General features: G+C 32.1%; 1 protein-coding gene across 6 annotated transcripts in view; it reads right to left on the bottom strand.

Annotated features, from left to right (window-relative positions):
- Window positions 1-22810, bottom strand: part of LOC106663893 (small conductance calcium-activated potassium channel protein) — a 444847-nt gene that overhangs the window by 127077 nt on the left and 294960 nt on the right. For all 6 annotated transcript variants that reach the window (XM_014389122.2, XM_014389120.2, XM_024229796.1 and 3 more), the window contains one exon: window positions 13885-14256. In XM_014389122.2, the coding sequence (XP_014244608.1) occupies window positions 13885-14256 (372 nt within the window). The remainder of the gene's footprint in view (window positions 1-13884; window positions 14257-22810) is intronic.

Below are 22810 nucleotides of genomic sequence, written 5' to 3'. Positions count from 1 at the left end.
CTCAGTTAATCTAATCGTAATTTATTAAAATTAAACTGGTAGATGGCGTTTATTTAGAGGGGAAGATAATCTGACCCTTATATAGGACTTACAGCGAAATCCAAACGATTTAGGGTCAACTGGAGCTATATTTTACCAATATAAAACTCGGAAATTGAACTTTCACCTGATCTATTTATCAGAACAGGATTTCAAATCTTCTATAGGGCTGAAAATAATTTTCCCCCGCCTACCCTTTCGTTGGATTTTTGAAGGGAGACCTCAAAATCCTCTTCCGAAACGTATTAGTTATTAAGTTCTAAAGGGCTGATTAGAGGCGTTGACATTTGAAGTGAAGTAAGATTAAAATCAAGTATTTCCGTCTCCCTATACTTGCCGATTGCCGTAGGTATTCGAAAGCTCTTCACAGTACGAGGAGGCATTAGTGTTGACATTCTCGATTCAAGACAGTTTCAGCTAATAGGAAATTACCAATTAACTAGTGGTTTCAATACTAGTCAAAGAAACCTTTTCCGTTTAATTTTGAAACCGTTCTTATCTTAATTGGGTGAATTTCCTTGTGCATCTTTTGTGGAAATAAGTCAAGGTGATACTTCTCAATAATACGGGAAAATGTGGGAAAAATAACGTTTTAATTGCCATTGCTTCATGTTTCTTGAATACAAACTTTAACCTACATTTTTTATGGATATGCCAAAATCATTTAACTTATTTAGAAACCAGGTATAAAATTAATAAATATGATAAAATTGGCTGAAAAGTTCAAAGATAATTGCAGAGGAAATTATTAAAATAATTTTGTCATTATTTCCTAATCCTGATTTTAGTGCAATTCCAGGAGCTTAATTTTAAATATTCTCTATTTTCATATAAAGCGTTTTATAAAAACGATTTTAAGTTTATATTACTTCTAATTCGACTTGTTGTGTTTATTTGAAGAGAATTCCAACAGAAGCCGAGCGTCAGAAGATAGTAGAAAGAATGTGACAACAGATTTTCAATAGCTGTATCCCAAAATAAGGATTTAGACCGACGGGTCTGGTGGAAAGGTGGATTTCTCTGATCTCACAGAAACTGGGTCAAAGGATTTTCCAAGGTAGTTTTCTCAGGGCTTCTTTTCTGGTAAAATTCAAATTCAACCCATCACTGGAGAGTGGGAGGGGTTTTGTTAAACAGTCTGTTTTAGGAATTATGTGCGGATAGATTTTCTATAAAGTTTTCTATCAAAAGTTGACTACAAATAAAAACGTTTTAAGGAAATATTACAATGAAATATTTTCTACAAGTTAATAAGTTTCCTTATCAATGCAAATTTGCATCATTTCGGCAACATAATCATACATCTTTTAAAATATACAAAATGTTTAATGATTATTCGGAAATTGTGAGATGCGGTCTGGTATGATATTGGTTTCAGAAAAACATTTTCTTTATCGTGCCAACGTTTCGATCTTTATTGAGATCATCTTCAGGGCGTGGGATTAACAAAAAATTGTTTAAATTTAACTAATACATGTAGGATGTGACAAAAGCGAATTTATACAATGCAAAAAATATTTTTTTTTTATATTCAATCAAAGTATTTCTACGTGTTTTCCCTTCGTCGGCTCTTTTAACCTCAAAGAAGCCGACTCTTTATACAAAATTGTCTTTCTGTATCGACTTCCTTCCCCACTCCTTCAAAATCCGACGTATATAAACATAAAACAGCAATATCTCACTGGCACTCTCAACACGACACGCAAGAATGGCACACTTACGTAGAAGACAAACACTTTGAGTGAGTAGAAATACTTTGATTGAATATAAAAAATATATTTTGCATTGTATAAATTCACTTTTTCCACATTCTACATGTATTTGGTAAATTTAAACAATGCTTGTAAATCCCAGGTACTGAAGATGATCTCAATAAAGATCGAAACGTTGGCACGAAAAAGAAAATGTTTTACTGAAACCTACATCACACCAGACCGCATCTCACGATTTTCGAATAATCATCGACTAACGGTCACTAATCACCACACAAAAATGTTTATTGATTTAATGATTTTTGTTTCATAAACTGATAAATAGGTATATAACGGCTATATAATTGATGAAAAAATTCCAGAAAAATGATTTTTTCTGATCTACATATTGCCATTGTATTTTCGGTCGATACTTATGGACATCAAAGCGGATATTTTTTTAAAAAAATTAGACCGGCATGGAAACAAGATATTCCCGGCAGGAAATTGCGCGTTATATATAAAACTTCTAAATACATTTAAAAAACGATTTGAGTGGTAAAAAATTCTCTCCGTTGTATTTGTTACTTCTAAACCGCGCAAAACGTTTCCGCTACTTTACTTACTTCCTGTACCGGAACCGTAGAATACGGGATACAGATTTCTCATTTTACTTCGATTGGTTTATTATATAGTAACAATGTTTTTTTAATATAAAATATTAGATTAACAGCAAGAAACAACCAAAACCGTAAAACTGGGTCTTTACTGATCATTTTGGTCTTCCTCACCGAAGAAAAGCGCAAACTCGTTTAACAGAAAAACTCAGTGAGTATAGACAAATCAAAATGATCGGTAAATACCAAATTATAGATTATTCTTTTTGTTAATCTAATATTTTTAGATCAAAAATCATTGTTACTATAAAACAAACCAATTAATATATAATAAGAAATCCGTATCTTGTAGTTCACGGTTCCGGTATCAGAAGTTAATTATTTAACAAAAAAACCCAGATAAAACTCACAACAAGATAAATAATGAAGTTTCGATAGAAGGATTTAACAGTAGTCCATTAAGATATAGAGGAAATAAGGACCCTCTGACAAGTATGTTGGTTTTCCCATATAGAAGAAGGAAAGGAAGAAAATTTTATTATACCATGCAATTACATTATACAAACATTTGTTACATATAAACATGTGTAACGACTTGGTTTAATTAACCGTTTGTTCAGAGCTCAAATGCTTTTAGCCATATTACGTTTAAATCCTTGATAAATAATTTATTGACAACTCACAATATTTAATAAATTAATTTTTTTTTCTTTGATATGTTTGAATTAACATTAAACCCAAATGTGTGGTGATTAGTGATCGTTAGTCGATAATTATTCAGAAATCGTGAGATGCGTTCTGGTGTGATGTAGGTTTCAGAAAAACATTTTCTTTATCGTGCCAACGTTTCGATCTTTATTGAGATCATCTTCAGGGCCTGGAATTTACAAACATTGTTTAAATTTAACAAATACATGTAGGATGTGGAAAAATTGAATTTATACAATGCAAAAATTATTTTTTTATATTCAAAGTATTTCTACTTACTCAAAGACATTTTTGTGTAAGGAGTCGGCGTCTTTGAGGTGAAAAGAAAAATGTCTTTCTATACCAACTTCCTCCCACACCCCTTTAAAACCCAACGTATATAAATATAAAACAGCAACATCTCACTGGCACTCTCAACACGACACGCAAGAATGGCACACTTACGCAGAAAACAAACTCTTTCAGTGAGTAGAAATACTTTGGTTGAATATAAAAAACATAATTTTTTGCTTTGTATAAATTCACTTTTTTCTACATCCTACATGTATTTGTTAAATTTAAACAATGTTTGTAAATCCCAGGCCCTGAAGATGATCTCAATAATGATCGAAACGTTGGCACGATAAAGAAAATGTTTTTCTGAAATCTACATCACACCAGACCGCATCTCACGATTTCTGAATAATTAAATCGAAAATTAAATTCACTAACTGGAAACGATCTGAACGTATAAGCTTTTTTATAGTGTAGTGCCATTTCTGTCCCATTTGCACCATTTAGCAGTCTGATTGCTACATTTCTCGTTAGAAATGGATAATTAAAAGCTGTTATTATGCATATTTTCAATTTGGGGCACGAATATCAAGTGATACACATTACCTCGCGCTAAATCTGATTAATTTGGGTTTTCAATTATATATTTTTTATATACGTTACGTTAATTCATACTATAATAAAAAGTAAATTCATATTTATGAAAGTAAATCAAATAATCACACTTGGTTAATTTTTTACTTTTAAACTATTTGATGTTTAACATTGTATGTTATGTGTAGGGACATAAGATTTATCTCCATTCTCAAAACCCCACTTGTCTTTGTTCAAATGATCCTTTTACTACTTGAGACAAGACAAAATCGCTGCTTTCGTGGTTTGCAGCGCTATTATTCCTTTGCTCTCACATCGACGTCCGTTATTTAAAAAATATGACCTATCCCAGCCTCCCACGCTGTGGAAAGTGGAGCACTATATTTTCCAGAACTACTACGAAGCACTGTATGGAATGTCGAAACTTGACCTAGACTGAAAGTCGTTTGCTTTACGGCCAACTCTCTGGGAGGAAGGGGAAACAGGTGAATCTTAAAGATTCTTCATTGTATGGATTTCACTGGTTGTTCGACAGATATTCTAACACAAGAGAAACAAAATGACCACGTGTCTTTAGATGGACGTTGAAATCTCTTAACATCACTTTTTGAGATATCTTTCGTTGTTTTAATAATGACTGACACAATGTTCTTGTGTATTTGGCAGAAAAATTTAATTCAGTTTTCTCTTCCGACTGTTTTGTTAAGAATATGAAAATTTCTGAACTCAATACCCCACCCCTTTCGCATGCTCCATATAGATAATATTATCATAATTTCATTAATATACTTTGGAGCAATATACAATAAAGTAATGACAAGCTTTGTGAAAAATAACTTAAGATGGAACCTGGTTTGACAAATACGAACATACTTTATTTATATTTTTCATTTTGGTTTTAGGAAATAAAAGTGAAAAAAAATTTACTGAGACAAAAGAAATAAAATAATCTAAATAGGTCTTTAACATCGTCTAATTTGAGACAATAAAAATTAATTAAACAGTACAAATTAAGAGATGAAATTGCTAAGTAAACACAATGAATTTGTAACAACTCAGGTCCTTCTCTGCTAAATTATTTGCTTTCTTTAACAAATTAAATTAAAATCTCATATTCATCATCAGAGACATCAAAAAATGAAAATAACAACAGCAAGGGTAAGTTGAATTTTCTTTGCATGACAAACCCCATTTTGAGATCAAAGAGATTTCTGTTATATTGTTCAAAATGATTAATATTAGGTAATTTAATGATAATTCTTATTTCTACAATATACCTTTGTACTGTTAAATTGTATAAGTATGGTCGACTAAATTTATTAAATTTTATTAAAAATTTCTAAATTATTCATCTTTTGCATACTGCTAGCATGCAGTTAATTATTGCTCTGAGTAATTTGTATTTTTAATCCTTTTTAGAAAGATAGTACCTACTCACAGTAAGTTGTTTTGCAACGATCCGGATTTTGAGCTTTTAGCTCATCATCAGGTTGAAGGAGTTCTACAACCTGATGATGAGCTAAAACCTCGAAATCCGGATCGTTGCAAAACAACTTACTGTGAGTAGGAACTATCTTTTTAAAAAGGATTGAACACCGCGCGCCTTCCACCATTCAGCATTTCTATTTGTATTTTTAGCAATAAATTTACCGAATTTGTATGGATTTTAATCAAATGCTTAAAATTTTGATTTATTTATTTATCTACAAAAATCGTAAGCGTTTCGGGTTGTTTTAAATAAACTAAACGTCAGTTTGGTATGAATTAAAAAAAACTTTTTTTTTACTATTAGTAAAAACTAGTTTCTACAGCGGAGACTTATTAATTATTTGAGTTTAATTTAATTATTTTAAGTGAGTTTAATTTTTGTAGAAAGTAACCACAGGCCGACAAGGTTGTATGAGAAGCCAGATAAATGATCGGATTAAAAGCAAGAACTCGTTAGAAAGAGCTTTTGTTAAAGAAACACAACAAGAGACTCAATAATCGATAAAAATTTTCGTTAATTGCAAACAATGATAAGGTTGATAAAATTCATTAATGTTTACAACCTTTGTCAACGTCTAGGTTTATCGAAGTAAAAAAATATTTTTCTAAAGAATATTAAAAATTTGAAAAAATTGTTAATAGATAATTTAACACGAATAAAAATATAACTTTATTAGTTTTAATATAGCAATGAATCTGAAAGATAAAGGGTTATGAAGGCAAAAATGTTCTGTTTGTAAATTTTCAGGTTTTTTGTCTTTTGATAGAACTGACAGTTGAATGAATTTACTGGGTGTATAAAGCATAAAAGATGACAACCGACGCACTGTTGAACGAAGTCCACTGGCAAGCCTCGTCGGACAACCCGTCTCTCCTCGTTATTGGTGTTCATTTAACTGCCTTTCATCACATGTCCCTTCAAATCAGAATACAATGACCCCCAGATTTCCGGGGGTGCAATTTTCATTACTTAAAAGGCTTGTTTTTTGTCAGTGAATAAACGTATGAAGGTGTTGGGGTGAGAATTTTTTTCCATTTTGGTCAGAATTTTTATTATAATTTCCATTTTCGTTTGAGCTTTCTCGGTAATATTTAAAAAAATACTTGATCACCTTGTTAAAATTCAGCATGGTAATTGAACAAAATTACCTTTAAAAATGTACCATACTGTATAAGTTTTAAATGAACCGCAAGTTGTTGTTTTTTTAATAACTCCAGGTATTTATTATTCATAAGTTAATTTTGCATTAATAAAAAATCGTTAAAGTTTGTTAGACTCGACTTGGGAAATTTAATATATTTACAGTTTGTCCAAGCTCAATCGTGAAACCAGATCCTCATCCCATTGTGAATTCAAGACATGAAGCACGTCACTCAACAGAAAAGGGTGTATTCTTTGCCTTCTGTCAACACTTTTTACAAACCCAAGAACGTCCTAGCATCTTACCGTTGTCTAATTGACCTAAAACTAAAGAGACAAACAATGAATCTAAACGAAAATATTAAAATGCCAAAAGTTATTAAATAATGTTTAAAATTAATCTGAAAGAATCGTAACACTGTTAAAAAGCGACCAATCCAGCAGCAAACAAAAAAAGGCAAAATTATTTTCGATTGGTAGTAAAACGATTGAACTTCTTATCAGTGGGCGAAGGTTTAAGTCAGACCTAAACCAACTAATTTGCATTTCATGCCATTGGATGGGACCGGAATCGAAAATGCAATTATTAAAACGATTGACAGCGGTCTTTAATGAAATCTGCATAATGAACAAGGCAAAAAAAAGAGGAAAAAAGTCTTAATACGTAATAAACTGTACACATTTAACACAACGCAGTAAATCCGCAATATAAAATGAACAGTTATAAACAATTTTATTGAAAAAAAACTTTACAAAATCAAATTCAACATGGATATCATTGTTTAAATATAATAAGTAAAATAAAGGTAAAATATTATTTCAAATCAATTAAGGTTTTTAGTTGAGATGAAAAAAAGCTAATGGCACGAGAGGGATTCGAACCCACGACCTTCGGCTAGATACGCCGCTGCTCTACCACCAGAGCTATCGTGATCTCGATCCACTCGGACATCAACTCCCCATCTCAACCCCACCTTATGAGTTTTGAGATGGGGAGTTGATGTCCGAGTGGATCGAGGTCACGATAGCTCAGGTGGTAGAGCTCTAGCCGAAGGTCGTGGGGTGAATCCCTCTCGTGCCATTAGCTTTTTTTCATCTCAACTAAAAACCTTAATTAATTGTCATGTATTAATTGGTCAAGCGGACCACGAAAGTAGTGAATTAATTATTTCAAATATCAAATAAAATATTGTGGTTTTCTGTTGAAAACCATCTGGTTTCTCTAATTGTTTATTTTCAAGTGAAAAGTGTTCAAAAGTGATTCCTTCGAGTGTAAATTACTGAAATCAAGCTTTTTTTTTTTCTTTTACGAGGGTTCACAACATCAGAGGTCATATCAACCCCGGGGTGTCGGTGTTTTTGAGAAAAAGCTCATTTGTAAGTATGTCGGGTTCAAATGCAGGGCCGCTGGATTCGAACCCGGTACTTTTACCTTACAGTGATGAGCGCTTTATCAACGCCTAAACCATTACGCCCACCGACGCCCCCTTTTGATCTTTAAAACCTGTCCTGGCTTTAATTATTCATTGTTTAATTATTATTACTAAGGAAAGTGTCGGTTAAAACAGTATCAACTCTTCACACTCTAATTTTGTTTCAATTGTACGAAAAATTTAATTTTTTATAACCATCGGTGATCAAATTATTTTCAGCATCTATTTATATGGTTAGTATAGCGTTGTTCTTACAAGAATAAATACATCAAGCAGTGTTTTATGTACTTCTGAGAATCGTGGTAATTGGAAATCATTCCAAAGAAAGAAAAAGCCTCAGAAAAGATTTCCTTCTTTATTTGTTTGAATAAAGTATTACTTCTTTCTTTACCTTGATATTATCCCGCGAATAAACAACTTTATTACTTTTTGTTATATTATCTGTTTTCATAAAAACATCATAACGATTGAGGTCTATCGACGTATTAATAGACATGCACACAACATGTACTCGCAAAAAAATCATCTTCTTATCATTTTTGTGCAGTAACAACACTAATATAAGACAGTAGATTCTATAAATTTCAGGAATGTATTATCTTCATTTTATACTACTTCTTCTATCAGAATCAAAGCACTAATTTAAGGCCGAAAATATAGGAACGGAAGAAGTAGATTGCGGTAGGTGACAATTATGCCTGGTTGAAGCCATTGTGGCTAAATCGATATGATGGTCTCTTTGTCGCAGGTTGCCTCTAACTAGGTAGTTCGTCCCAACCGCTACATCTCCTTTCTTGCTCTTCTCTAATTTACTAATGTAAAATTAATCTTGTTTTAGACGTAGTAACATTTCACCGACTGCTCGTATTGTTCTTGACAGAAGCTTTCCTTATTACTGTACAAACGCGCTCAACTTAAGTCAAGAAATAAGTTAACTATGAATCACGTCATATAATACTTTTAAAAGTTCGAATAAATGTCTCAATAAAAAAATAATAACTACTGTTTTTATTTATTGAAGTATAGTTATTTTCAAATAATAAAACTCAATATCAACGACACGTCAAACTTTCTTGTTGTTTTGTTTTTATTTTTTACTGGATAATTTTGGACTAAACTAATTAGCTTCTACCGAGTTTGGTTATTCTCAGTCCCAAAAGACATTACATTTTGTTTTTCGGACTGTATCAAGAATAATCGGAGAGGAAATGATAGGCCCGATGGGAATAATTCTAACACTAAAGTTGATTTGTTCGAACCGAGCAGTTCCCCGATATTATCGCAAAGATTAAATTTACCAAGTTTGAATGGATGACTTTTTCATTACTAAGTATTTCCAGTACTACCCTCGGATAACAGAGGTTATCAAATATAGCAAAAGAAAACTTATATGACATAAATGTAAATGATGTGAGATAAAACTTTTCGACTAGTTAATATTATTATTGTATTGTGGGACAGATATTTTGATGAGAATAATTTTATTTGAACCAAACTTTATGCCCTCATTTTTTACTAATTGATGTTCATTGTTGTTGTTGAAATATTAGCTTATGCACCACCATACTTGAGCGAATGTTATGTAAATAACAATGGTTTTACTTAAGTAAAAGTGAGTGTGAGTGAGTTTAGATTTAAAAATTGCATGCTGAAATGCCCTAGCTGTCGACACCCCCTGGAGCATAACTACCGTGGATGAAAGGGTAAGAGTGAGGCCTACCCCGGACAGCCATAGGATGAGGGTAATTCTCGAGAAGTTATAAAGTCAATTCTGTACATATGTAATACATGAGCCTATGTAAATCAATGACTTAATCAATCAATATTGTAAATATACATTATATGTTCAAAAGAAAGGTTTTACTTATGTAAGAGTGAGTGTGAGTGAGTTTAGATTTAAAAATTGCATGCTGAAATGTCCTAGCTGACGACACCCCCGGAGCATAACTACCGTGGATGAAAGGGTAAGAGTGAGGCCTACCCCGGACAGCCATAACACGAGGGTAATCCTCGAGAAGTTATAAAGTCAATACAAACGACGTCAAATAAATGAACCTACGTAAATCAATGACTTAATCAATCAATAATGCAAATATAAATTATTATCTTTCAATTAATTAACTTCCCATCTCAACCCCACCTTTTGAATTTTCTGTCCTTTTTGCCATTTTTCAAATGTGGTGTAATCTATTTGATTCTCGGCGACAAATGAAATGGCCACGGAGAGCTTTAGTGAAGGTATACTTCATTTAAACTTATTAAATGCACTAGTTTCGTGGTCCGCTTGACCAATTAATATCTTTCAATTAATTCCGGATGAAAAATGGCAAAAAGGAGGGAAAATTCAAAAGGTGGGGTTGAGATGGGAATTTAGTGTCCGAGTGGATCGAAGTCACGATAGCTCAAATGGTAGAGAAGCGGCGTATCTAGCCAAAGATCGTGGGTTCGAATCACGCTCGTGACACTGACTTTTTTATCTCAACTAAAAACCTTATTTACTTGAAAGATATTAATTGGTCAAACGGACCACGAAACTAGTGAATTTAATAGCTTATTATGTTCAACCCGTTGCTAATTCCATGAAAATTCATTCATTCACTACACATTCAACTTTACCATAATTTTATATTTCATTATTTTAGGATTAATTGAACAGTGGGCAATAGAATGAAGCAAATAACAATTTTACAAAAGTTTTGATCTTGTTTTGCTATGAAGTTTCAATACTGCAAGTTTATGTTCATAGATTTTGTAAATTATTAAAAATAAATCCCTGATTTTTCAATACAAAATTATATCAGTAACGTTATTATTATTATTAAAAAATAATCTGAAGATGCAATGACTGGACTATATGGAGGTTAATTTAAATGAAAAACGTGTAATATTTAGTACCGTTATCGTTATGTAATGGTTATTAGATATATTATTATATACATCGTGAGATGCGCTCTTGTGTTATATATGTACGGTATGACTATGAATTTATACAATGATGTAAACAATATAGAAATTTTAAGTTTACTCAAAGTACCTGCACACACTCAAAGTGTCTGTTTTCTGTGTAGAAGTGTCACTGTTGTGTGTCGTGTTGAGGATGTTAATATCACTAAAATTTCTATAATGTGTACATCATTGTATAAATTCATAGTCATATCTTGTATGTATTTGTATATTCGAAACGTGGTACGATAAAGAAAATTTTTTTCTAAACCTACCTCACCCCAGACCGCATCTCATGATCTCTAAATAATCATAAATGAAAAACTTTTAACAGTTGATTTTACAATATAGGATGTGTAAATATAAACAGAACTCATTTTTGAAAAAAATTCTAACTTTATTCGATTTTTTATTTTATTTTATTTTTTTTTGTAGCCATAACGATGTGTAGCCATGCCGCAGCCAACGCCCCGCGAACCGCCGGAATAGGGGGAACCAGCTTACAAAAATATATTGTTCGGAGAAAGTTGTGTCCTTTCTCATTGTACGTGGGATACATGGGTACCCAGTTTCACCATTAATGATTGAGTCATCTGTAAATTTTTTATAAAACGCTGAAGAAATTGTATTTAAATCGTTCTTAAAAAAGAATTAAAGGGGGAAACTGAGAATAATCACGTAAGAAATAAACCTATTTCTCCTCCGTAAAAACGTAAAAATCTCTAAAATATTGGTTGTGTGTGGAAGTTATAAATGTTTTTGCTCGACGATATTGGAGCGTTTGGTAAAATGGGAGAAAAAGATCATGCCCAAAACCAAGGTCCGGGTATTGATATGAAAAACAACCGTTTTCTTTAGCATTGTGATCAAGGAAAGTGTCACCAATGCGGTCTAAACGACAGAAATGCCAAGAATGGGAAAAACACTTCAAACTGGGATGTTTTCCGATGTACAACTTGTAATATATTTAATGCTATGTACTGTTATTTGCTTATACTTAGCTTTTTTATTTTAATCCATTTATTTATTTTTATATTTTTTTAGCTACATTTTGATTTCTCATTTAGTATCACATTTTTTATACACATATTTTACCTGCTAAAATTGCTATTTAATTACTATTTTAAGTACTATTATTGCTATTTAATAAAATTTTTCGACCTTATTTATTATGTATGTTTTTGATATTAGCATGGTGTGTACCATAAATGAACAATATTTTGCAGGGAGGGAGAAAGGACGAATTTCCAGTGGTGACGGTGGGAATTGAACTCACGGCAGCAGGGTCTACTAGCCGAGAATAACGCGCTAACCATCGCTACCGCCGTATCATGTTTTAAAATTGTTGCATTACTTACATATTCTTCTTTTTAATAATAATACAATTTTTTACTCATAACTCATCCTCGCTATTCTTCCGCACTGGTAATAACAAAAAGTTTGAAGCACTACTATTGATTGTTACAATTTTTTAATGATAAATTAAGATAATCCAGTTCCAAATATTCGATCGTCGTGCCTATAAAAGAAGTGTAAAAGTTTTATTTATTATGTTTAATAAATTTATTATGTTTAAATCATGTTTAATCGCAACGTTAGTAACATCTTCAGGGTTAAATAAACCCCAACTATGATAGGTTATTGATGAAGTAGTTAATTATATTGTATTTCTTGTGGAGCATGAGTGTCTGTTCGAGAGAAAAAGAGGTAGATAGTGTGTGTTCGGTACTGTATTAAAGGGGCTAAGTTCTTTAGTTTTGCACGAACGACCTGTGTTGATGGTTTAGCATAATGTGTGAGCCTTGAATTTGTGCGGAAATATTAGTCAATTTGAACAAGTCGTAGTATTCGACCATATAATTTTTAAAAACTATCTTTTAGTCGAATATTTACTTTTGAGAAAAACACATTAAGAATTATAAATGCATTTCAATCTCCTCAAAAAGTAGTGTTTACGAAAAAGATCATGTTGAATACACGGTTTATTAAGCCAGGCGAAAATTTGCGAACAATCCTTTTTATCGTGGACATACGAAATGTCGGGGTTTTAATGTAAAAACAGTCAAGTTTTTGTTTTTCGGTGTTCAAAACGCCAGCATCTGTGAACTATCTTCCATAAATTTTCTTAACCCTTTGTTTACGCCGTAAGGATTGTGAGAGATATGATTTCGGAAAACCCTCCACGGCACCGTGCTCGTTCTATTTTAGACAGAATTTTTCATTCGTCGTGTCTTCTTCGTTGGCAATTTATGCAAGTAGTGATTCGTCGCCGAGTTTATTTTATTTTATATTTTTATGAATTTTACCGTCGTTGGTGATGTTCCTAAGACATCTGCGTGGTGAACGTCTCCGTCCCGAATTTTCCTGTCTTTTCCGACCACTTTCCTCTTTGCACCCCGTTTACATCAATTGAGGTAGACGGAATATCGTCACAGGAGGTGTGTTTTTATTTATTTTAATTTTATTTGATATGGTATGGTCATAAGGATATTAGGAAGCGGGACTTGTTTTCCCCAGACACTGCAGCCTTCTGGCTTATTGTACCTTTCCAGTTCCTTAGTTCAATACCATAGACTCAATCCTTCACCTTAGAAGTAATAGGTCATTGACTGTCGATGCTACAATTTCATTCCGTAAGTTTTTTTGTATGTTAGGTTAAATCTCCATTGAGCTCTTTCTTCCCATTCGAAGATGACATGGGTGGCTGTTTCCTCCTCCTCATTGCATAATCTGTAGATGGGATCATCGTTGTATATGCTCATTTATTTTATTTTATTTCAATTTTAATATCCATACAGTCCATTCATATCAAACACCCTAGTTGTAGAAATAAATAAAATCATGCATAGTTTTTAGAACAGGGTATTATTATTTGTTTAAACATTTAATTTTGATATAGTCGTCGTTATTTTTAATACACCCAACTACTTGTAAATGTAATTAGTCAAGCAGCCTACCTTTGTATAGACGCCAGCGCTGGATAGCTCGTTTTCGATGACCATTATGATGATACCAAACATGCCCATGACGAGTGCATAATCGCTGATCCTTTTCCGTTTTTCGAACAAGGCCTTTCTCCTTCCCAGCCGGTAGCCCACGTTCGGTTTGTGCTTGGAGCCGTTCAGGTTGCCCGAGGATCCGAGCGACTGTCCTTTACAGATAAGGCCGCCGCCCAAGGCACGTTCCTCCGTGTACCTCGGATATTCTGAGTGGACTCCGACCAGCGCTATTCCCGCCTCCTCTGTATTAAGACCACCTCCACCGCCGCCCGCCGCCCCTCCTCCCTTCATCGCGCCGGGGATCGAGAGAGTGGACACGGGCTTCCGCAGCTAAAACCCACAAAGAAATGAACATTATAAATTACGAATGAAACCACTGGAAAAGAAAGTTTTTTTTGCAATTGTGCAATAATGGTTTAGATTATAAAAAATCGTGATTTGATCGTTTCAGTACATTTTGGTCAGCCGGTTCTCTATTTATTGGTTTGTAAGACACGCTTTGCTATTTTGCCGTTTCCACTTTTTTTAGTTCGGACAGACCAAACTAGCAAATATAAACTCAAAAACGATCTGTAGCGACCTACCTTCATGTTCATCTCTTTAGAACACCTTAAGAAATATCTATGTAAAACTGACATAAACCTCTCAGGCCGTGGGAACTACGAGAGTTTCGATACGTTTTAGATCGCAAAACTTATCTTATACAAATTTTTTTCTAAATGAAAAATTTGTGACAAAGGCGGGGGATTCGAACATACGACTTTCGGCCTAACACGCCGTTGCTCTACCATTTGATCGACCGTGACTTCGATCGCCCATGCCACAAACTACACATTTCGACTCTCGATGGCATGTGCTATAACAGATGTAAACTTATCTCCCTGGTTGTTCAGACCAGAATTGTTGGTTGGTTTTGGAAGGTGTATGCTGGGATATCGCAGAATCTCTCCAACCAGTTTAATTTTTATTTCATAGTGGGAAGCGCTAATAATTTTTATTTAGAAATCGTGAGATAAGATGTGCAAAATATATTTTTTTATATATTCGATCAATTGAATATATAAAAAAATATATATATTTTGCATTGTATAAATTCATTTTTTAACATCCAAAATGTACTGTTATATGTCACCAATATTTGTAAATCCCAGGCCCTGAAGATGATCTCAATAAACATCGAAACGTTGGCCGATAAAGAAAATGTTTTTCTGAAACCTACATCACACCAGACCGCATCTCATGATTTCTAAATAAATATCGATTAACGGTCACTAATCACTACACAGCGCTAATAATTTTCAATTCATTCTTACTGTTGGTTTGTATACTTTTTTTGTACTTTTTCAATGTACATAATATATTCTAACCTTTTTATTATTTTTATCAACTTATTCCTAATTATATAATTATTCATTTAATTATACTTAAACTTTTCGAAATGAAAAATTTGTGTCACAGGTTGGATTCGAACCCACGACTTTCGGCTCAATACGCCGGTGCTCTACCACAAGAGCTACTACACAAAGCTACATCAATCGCCCATGCCATGGAGAGTCGTTGGACTTGTTCGACTAACAAAAATGGTTAGTTTGTGGCATGGGAGATTGAAGTCACGGTAGCTCAAGTGGTAGAGCAGTGGCGTATTTAGCCAAAGGTCGTGGGTTCGAATCCCGCTTGTGACACTGACTTTTTTATCTCAACCAAAGCCTTAATTAAATGAAAAGGATTTATTTTATCAAGCGGACCACGAAAACTAATAAAATGTAATTTGCAAAAAAATAATTAATTTGGTTATTTTGGACCACCAAAACCTATATTTATTTGACTACTATAAGTAAACATTTACCACATGTACTTAATACCCGATTGACAATGTTCGAATGTGACATAGATTTTTCAATTCGAAAAAATTGTGTATAATTTATTGAGTAATAATATATTCTATTTGATCGAATTTCTTCCAGCTACCACCTCCAGCAGAAGGTTTAGTAATAAATGCTGTATAAGAATTTATTTTATTTGTATTATTGTTTTTTTGTATAAATAAAATTATTTTTTCATTCTTTCAAAATTAAAATGTGTCAATTTACAATTAATCAGATTCCTTCAACATAAAATGTTTAAAGAAAAGAAATATGCTAATTTCACAATGTTTAGAACCAGAGATTCATGAATAAAATGAAGAAAGCGTTTCCTGGCGCGGTAAGATAGGGTAAATACGTGAGTAGGCTGTATTGTATTTGATATGCGTGTACTATACGTATGATCTGATTTATAACGAAATCTCACAACAACTCGGTACGATCCTTTCAACTTCGCCAACACAGCCGTTCACACTCTTTTCTCGACATTTATGAGGTTTTACACATATTTTCAAACAACGACGTACCACAAGGCTCGGATTAAAATCAATATCATGGAAAGAGAACAAATTTCTCGTTTATACCACCTTATTTCGATTTTACGAGAATCTCTTATACCGCAAAGAAAATCAAAGTATATTCTACTTATATATTTTTAATGGTATGCTCATCCAACGTTGTCTTCTAAAAATATGGAAAGAAGCAAAGGTGATTTTCTTAAACACATCTGTAAATGCTGCTTGGGCCACCACACATTTTGGTCCGACCAGTTTGTTTATTACCTACCTTAAGCAAGGTTTTTGAAAAAAAAATACTGGTTAAAAGATTGAAAAGATCTATAACGGAAAAGAAACTGACAAAAAATTAACAGTATTGGTTTTGTCTGAGTTTGAGTAAATTCTTTCAATTAGCAGGTTGTAAGTGCTATAACTGAAAACTTTCATTTACGAAAACATACTGGGATGGTTTAGCTGGATCTGGGAAACAAATCTAGCACAACGGGCTAATTTTCCGGATGATAGAGTACAAATATCCTCCGTATGTAATGAAAACAATACAATCGTATTTAAGCAATCGGTCTTTCAGGAAGTACGAGGTTTTTCGCTTTCTTCCCCGCCTAAAGGAGCAAAAGGGATTCCTCAAGGATCTTTGTTCAGGCCCAATTTGTTTTGTATATACATTAATGCTATCCGACGAATGAACAACTGTTGCTTCAGTAAATGAACTATGTATCTATAAGCTAGCAATTATGGACTTTAACTTGTAAACCTTACCTTAAAAAACTTAAAATTATACAAAATAAATTTTTAAGATTAGCACTTTCACCACACACAAACTGATCACCTACACCACACCATTTGATTCACTATAACCAAACTGTTACAAATAAAACATGATCGTAAAAAGACACTACAAATTTTTAAACATAAAAGTTTCAGGTAGATCAAACGCACTACGTAGCTCAATTGTCGAATATGGCATAATCGTCCCCCCTCTGAAGCCCGAATGGCTTAAAAATTTGTTGCGTACCAGAATCAACGGTTTTAATACCTAGTCATCATAATTGTTTATTAAAACATTTCCTTTTACACGTGAATTATTTTCTAAATTGTATAAATCTTTGATTATTTTAACTATACTCATTTATATATGGCTGTATCTGTATGTATTTATATTCATTTATTCAGCTGTTTTAGGTTCAATTTACTTTTGCACATGATTGTTTTTCAAGTTGATATATAAACCGATATGTGTGTCTAGTTATTATTTAATTAATCTGAATTCACTTATATGTATATAACTTCCAATTTATTGTATTTTTTCTTTTTGCTGCCTCTTACATTTCACTGTGGTTTTAGTGAATAAAAACTTTTTCTCCATCACAATATGCGTTGTTATTGAGTTGCTAAGTAAGGTATGTTATGATCTTTGATGTCAAAGAACTGCTAAATTTTTTTTTTTTATTGGCCTTATGATCTTGCATATTAGCGATAGTACGAATTCTTGTGTGTTCAAATTGGGGGTTATCGGGAAAAAAGGGCCAGAGGCGACGGTGGGAATCGAACCCACGACCGCGGCGTGAGAGTCTCTCATGCTCACCACTCGGCTACCGCGGTCCCCCGTGCTAAATTTATCTTTGTCCAAAAATGTAATTTTATTTAGAAAACAATATTTGCTAAAAAGACTCTAGCAATAATGTTTTTTCTATCTATCAAAAATATATACATGAAATAAACTTATTTAAAACCCAGTATCACCAAACTACATTAAAATTAAAAACCACGCAACCGATAGATGAAAGAGGGTAAAAATCATCATTTTCAGTTATTATCTAAACCAATTATGCTCAGTATACTTTTCAGACAGTGCATAGTATACATAAATTATCTTAGATTTTCTGTAAAAATTTAATCTCAACCACAAAATTTATCCAAATTTGATTTGTGCTGATAAATTTTCAGAGTTAGGTTATAAAGTAAATTATCTTTAATTGTACTATGAAAGTACCTCCAATGGGAATAATGTTCTCATCGTTATTCCGTCGTTTTACTTTCCACGTTTCTGAACGGCTTATTATTATTATATTCTCTTTTGTATTCACGCTATTTTTCAGGCAGTGTAAAATTATAAATAAAGTAGTATAATTTTAAATTAAACGTTTCCAGAAATATACGATTTGATGAAAAGCGTTGGTACGTAAAGCTTTTAAATGTACGTAACAAAAAGGCCCTGCAAACCGGATAGATTCGAACCCGACATACTTGCAAAAAGTTTTTTTTAAACATCGGAACTCCCAGTGTTCATATAACCTTGTACGTGAAAATCCCACTTAAAAAATGATAGGATGTTGTTCTAGATTTATGGAGATACGCCAAATATGAAAAATTACATCAAACCAAGGCTGCTTTGGCTGTGAAAAGCGGAATTAATGTGGTGTGAAGACAGTAACAGATAGTAAGTAATGAAGATGACAAATTGGCAGAAATTGAAAAATTCAAACGTATGAGGTAAAATCTATACAAGTCAATTTCACATGCAAAATAGCGGTAAATAACCCAGTTTAATTAAAAATGAAATAACCCTTGCCCATTGCTCAATATTAAAGTTTGTTGTTAAATATGACTATTATCGGAGAGTTATGAATGTACAAAATGTTAATGAGTATCAGTAAGACTGCCCCCACATTTGATTTACTTTGAATCTACCAAAAAGAGTCGAATTCTCTATTATACTTTTCTTTAAAATAATGACAAAATTAATTCATGTTCATTTTAGAAACTTCTAATTTTCAGAATGATTCAACAATACATATGAAATTATCGCATTGGACTTAATTCAATTACATTCTATTTGTCCAAATATGTGATTATTTAATGAAAAATATGAGATTGTAAAAAAGGGCTATCTTCCCCTCGTCCTTGACGACCTCCGCACACATAATGATGGATGGAATTAAGTTACAATCAATACAGTTGAACAATCGCACGGTTAAGTACAAATATTATATTACGACATTTTGCTCAAGTTTCATAGGAAACATTAGAAATGTTACTCGCTGTATAACAATAACATATGACAATTACATATTTGAGAAAGGATAGAACTTTATGTGTTTTTAAACCTTAGCTTATATCCATTTATGTTTTAGTGGTCAATTGACCAAGTTACTTCTTTCAATTAATTTTTTTTTAATGTAAGGTCTTGGTTGAGATAAAAAGTCAATGTCACGCGCGGGTTTCGAACCCACGACTTTCGATTAAATGCGCCGCTGCTCTACCACTTGAGCTATCGTGACTTCGATCCTCTCGGACACTAACTCTACAACTCCAAGACGACTTTTTTTTATCTCAACCAAGACCTTACATAAAAAGAATAATTAATTGACAGTTAGCTTATATTTTATTTACATAATCTATTTATAAGAAAATCAGAAATAAAACTAAGAATAAAAAACCACTTATTTCCTTTTATTTCCTTAATTTCTATTTATATTTATAATTTATATTTATATTTATTTTATAATAATTTATATTTATTTTTCCTAATAAATGATATACTACCAAAATATTTATTTTTGTTTGAACAACTTGAATATCTAAAATACCCTCCAATATTTGAATTAAAATATACAGAAATCCAAAACAAACCTAATTGTTTTTTGTGTAATTTTGTACATTTAAAATAATTTGTTAAATATGTATAAAAATATGATACCGTTTGAACAAATAACATTGTTTCACAATTGCCTATTACTGTATTATTAACAAAATGTTTAGACCACTTATTTTAGACTTTAGACTTATTTTTTCTATAACCCCCCCCTGTATATTGTCTATTCACAATTCCGGTATAGAATGGGCGGCTCGTTGGTCTCGTTACATTATTAACTAGGAAATTTGGAAATTTACTTCAAGTTTCAGTACTGTAAGTAGAGGTTCGTAATTGTTAATCTTGTGAATTATTAATTATAGTTTCAAATTTCTGATAAAAGCGAGTGTATTCTTGTTTTTTCAAATTGGCCTTTTGCCTAATTTTCTAATACAAATTAGATTTAAACTAATATTTTTTATTTAATGAAACACAGTTCGATTTTAAAGTTTTAAAAATTCAAAATGATTTCTGATGATGATGATGCCATATTACACCGTTTATATAAGTTTAAACTATTCTATTGTTATTAATTACTGACAATTCATTAGTTACGTAATAGGCAAGAAATATGAACGTGAGCTTAAAAAATAAACTTCAGGTTTATAAAATTAAACTTACTTTCTTTAACAATAATGTGAAAAAAAAAATCGCTCAGATCAAAATCGTTTCTAATGTTGAGCATACGCTAAAAACACAAAACATAATAAAAATACGAAAATGAAGTAAAGATAGAATATATGTGTTTATGTCTTTTTCAGAAAGCGTTGGGGAAAAAACTGGAAATAAACTTTGTTCATATATATTTCGGTATATTACACAACTTCATTCTCCTGTCTTGACAAAGGTGGTTTTGTTGTCGGTTTCCTGATTAATAAATTTTTTATTCTAATATCTTTTCTAGTATTTAAATTATTTTTAATCAGTAATATTCGTATTCAATTATAAACAAAACACTTTTTATTAGAGGTGAGTTGTGTGTGTGTGTGTGTGTGTGTGTGTGTGTGTGTGTGTGTGTGTGTGTGTGTGTGTGTGTGTGTGTGTGTGTGTGTGTGTGATTAAATTCTGAGTCACAAATACCCTCTTTAGTTAACTCTATGTCACCTTATCATTTAACGGTGAAAATTAACTAAATCTTACTGATTTAATCCTGGGAAAGCAAGAAATAATATATAAAAAAAAAACTAAACATTTAGATGGTGCTCTCGACAAAACGTTAACGTGGAATGCATAGTTTAACAGAACGACTGACCAAAATTCTTAGGATGACATAAATACATATGTTGGTAAAAAATATAACAATTATAGGCAGAGAAACTAATAAAAACAGTTTCATTTATTGTACTGTGCAAGGAAAGCATAAAGCGAATGTTGACCATATCAAAATATTGACCAAAAGAACATAACTGATATGGACTAAACCATTCAACATAAAAATTGAAGAGAAAGTGCAATAGAAAAAAGAAGCTTTCTGTAATACAGAAGACTCAAAGATAAGAAATAGATAAGAGGCTTAGTAAAGATTATAAGTCTCACATGGCACCGGGATTCACCACAACCAGAAATCGAATTACAAGAAATAAATAAGAAACAAATAAAGAGTCCACTTATAAACATTTCCATCTCACAGGCCGGCAGTTCGTCAAGCTTTATATACACATATCAGCTAGACTAGAGTTACCTAAATTTCTCAAACACTAGCTGAAAAATATTCTACGTTCAAGCAACAGTTTCAGGTCATGAAGGAATTTCAAGAAACAGCGATAAAAGCTGTCTAAAAAGGCCTTGAAAGTCCTGTACATGCTCCGGCAAAATATTACTATCAGAGTGGGACTAATAGCAGATGGCCAATGTCAACTATATCAAGCGGAAGCAGAGACAATCGAGTATATCCTAAGCAACTATTCTGCAATAGAAAGGAAAGCTCTGGTAGCTAGGAAGACCATTTTCGAACATGAAGGAAAGACATTGTTGTAAGACCTAACAATTCAAATATGAAAATAAGTGATGTATTTACTAATTTTATTAAAAAAATATGAAAATATTTTCCGACATTAACGAACAAATACCAATATATAGTAAGAAAAATTCTTACTTTTGCTTTGTTTTCACCAGCAAATATAAACAATATCAATACCAATTTAAAAATAAGTATTGTATTTACTAATTTTATTAAAAAAATTTGGAAATGTTTTCTGACATAAACAAAGAAATATCAATACATAGTATTCTTAGATTTTTGCTTTCTTATAATTTTTCCTTCTTGCAGGTGGGATAATAAGTCATCTCAAAAAAACCACAACCAGTTTTTATCCAAATTGTTTCGGATTTATTTTAATCCTTCCTCAGATGAGTTAACACCTGTACACAGATTTCTTTTATTTTTTTTAAATATCAATATGGTTATCATTGTTTCTTCACTACTTACAATGGTTAAAAAAGTGGTCGTCAGTCATTAATATTTTATGACAGTTTATTTTAAAAAAGAGCCAGTGTGGTACTTCTTCAGACTAGAAACAAACGTTTTAATATTTTGAACCTGACTAGACTCTTTAGGCCTAGAGTTTGTACCTCTCATGTGACGTTCGACCTCTTATCAACATCTTATCACAGACCAACGAATCAACATTAAAAATACCACTCAACAGTTAAAATTTATGTTTCTTATAAATCTATTTTTAAACAACAAATTTTATTTATTTTATTAACAATATTTTAACAATTTTTATTACAACTATCACAGATTTTAAGTCTCCTCCAGAGTTTAAAATTGACTAGATTATTTTTATATATTAATTAACAAATTAAAATAACAATCACTTATCATATCACAGTCTTGAAGGTAATTAACAGACAGTTTATCTTTTTTTATG

This window comes from Cimex lectularius, unplaced genomic scaffold (genome assembly GCF_000648675.2).
Source record: "Cimex lectularius strain Harlan isolate CLEC.00 unplaced genomic scaffold, Clec_2.1 scaffold41, whole genome shotgun sequence".
Classification (NCBI taxonomy): Eukaryota; Metazoa; Arthropoda; class Insecta; order Hemiptera; family Cimicidae; genus Cimex; species Cimex lectularius.
This window is presented reverse-complemented; position numbering and strand designations above follow the sequence as displayed.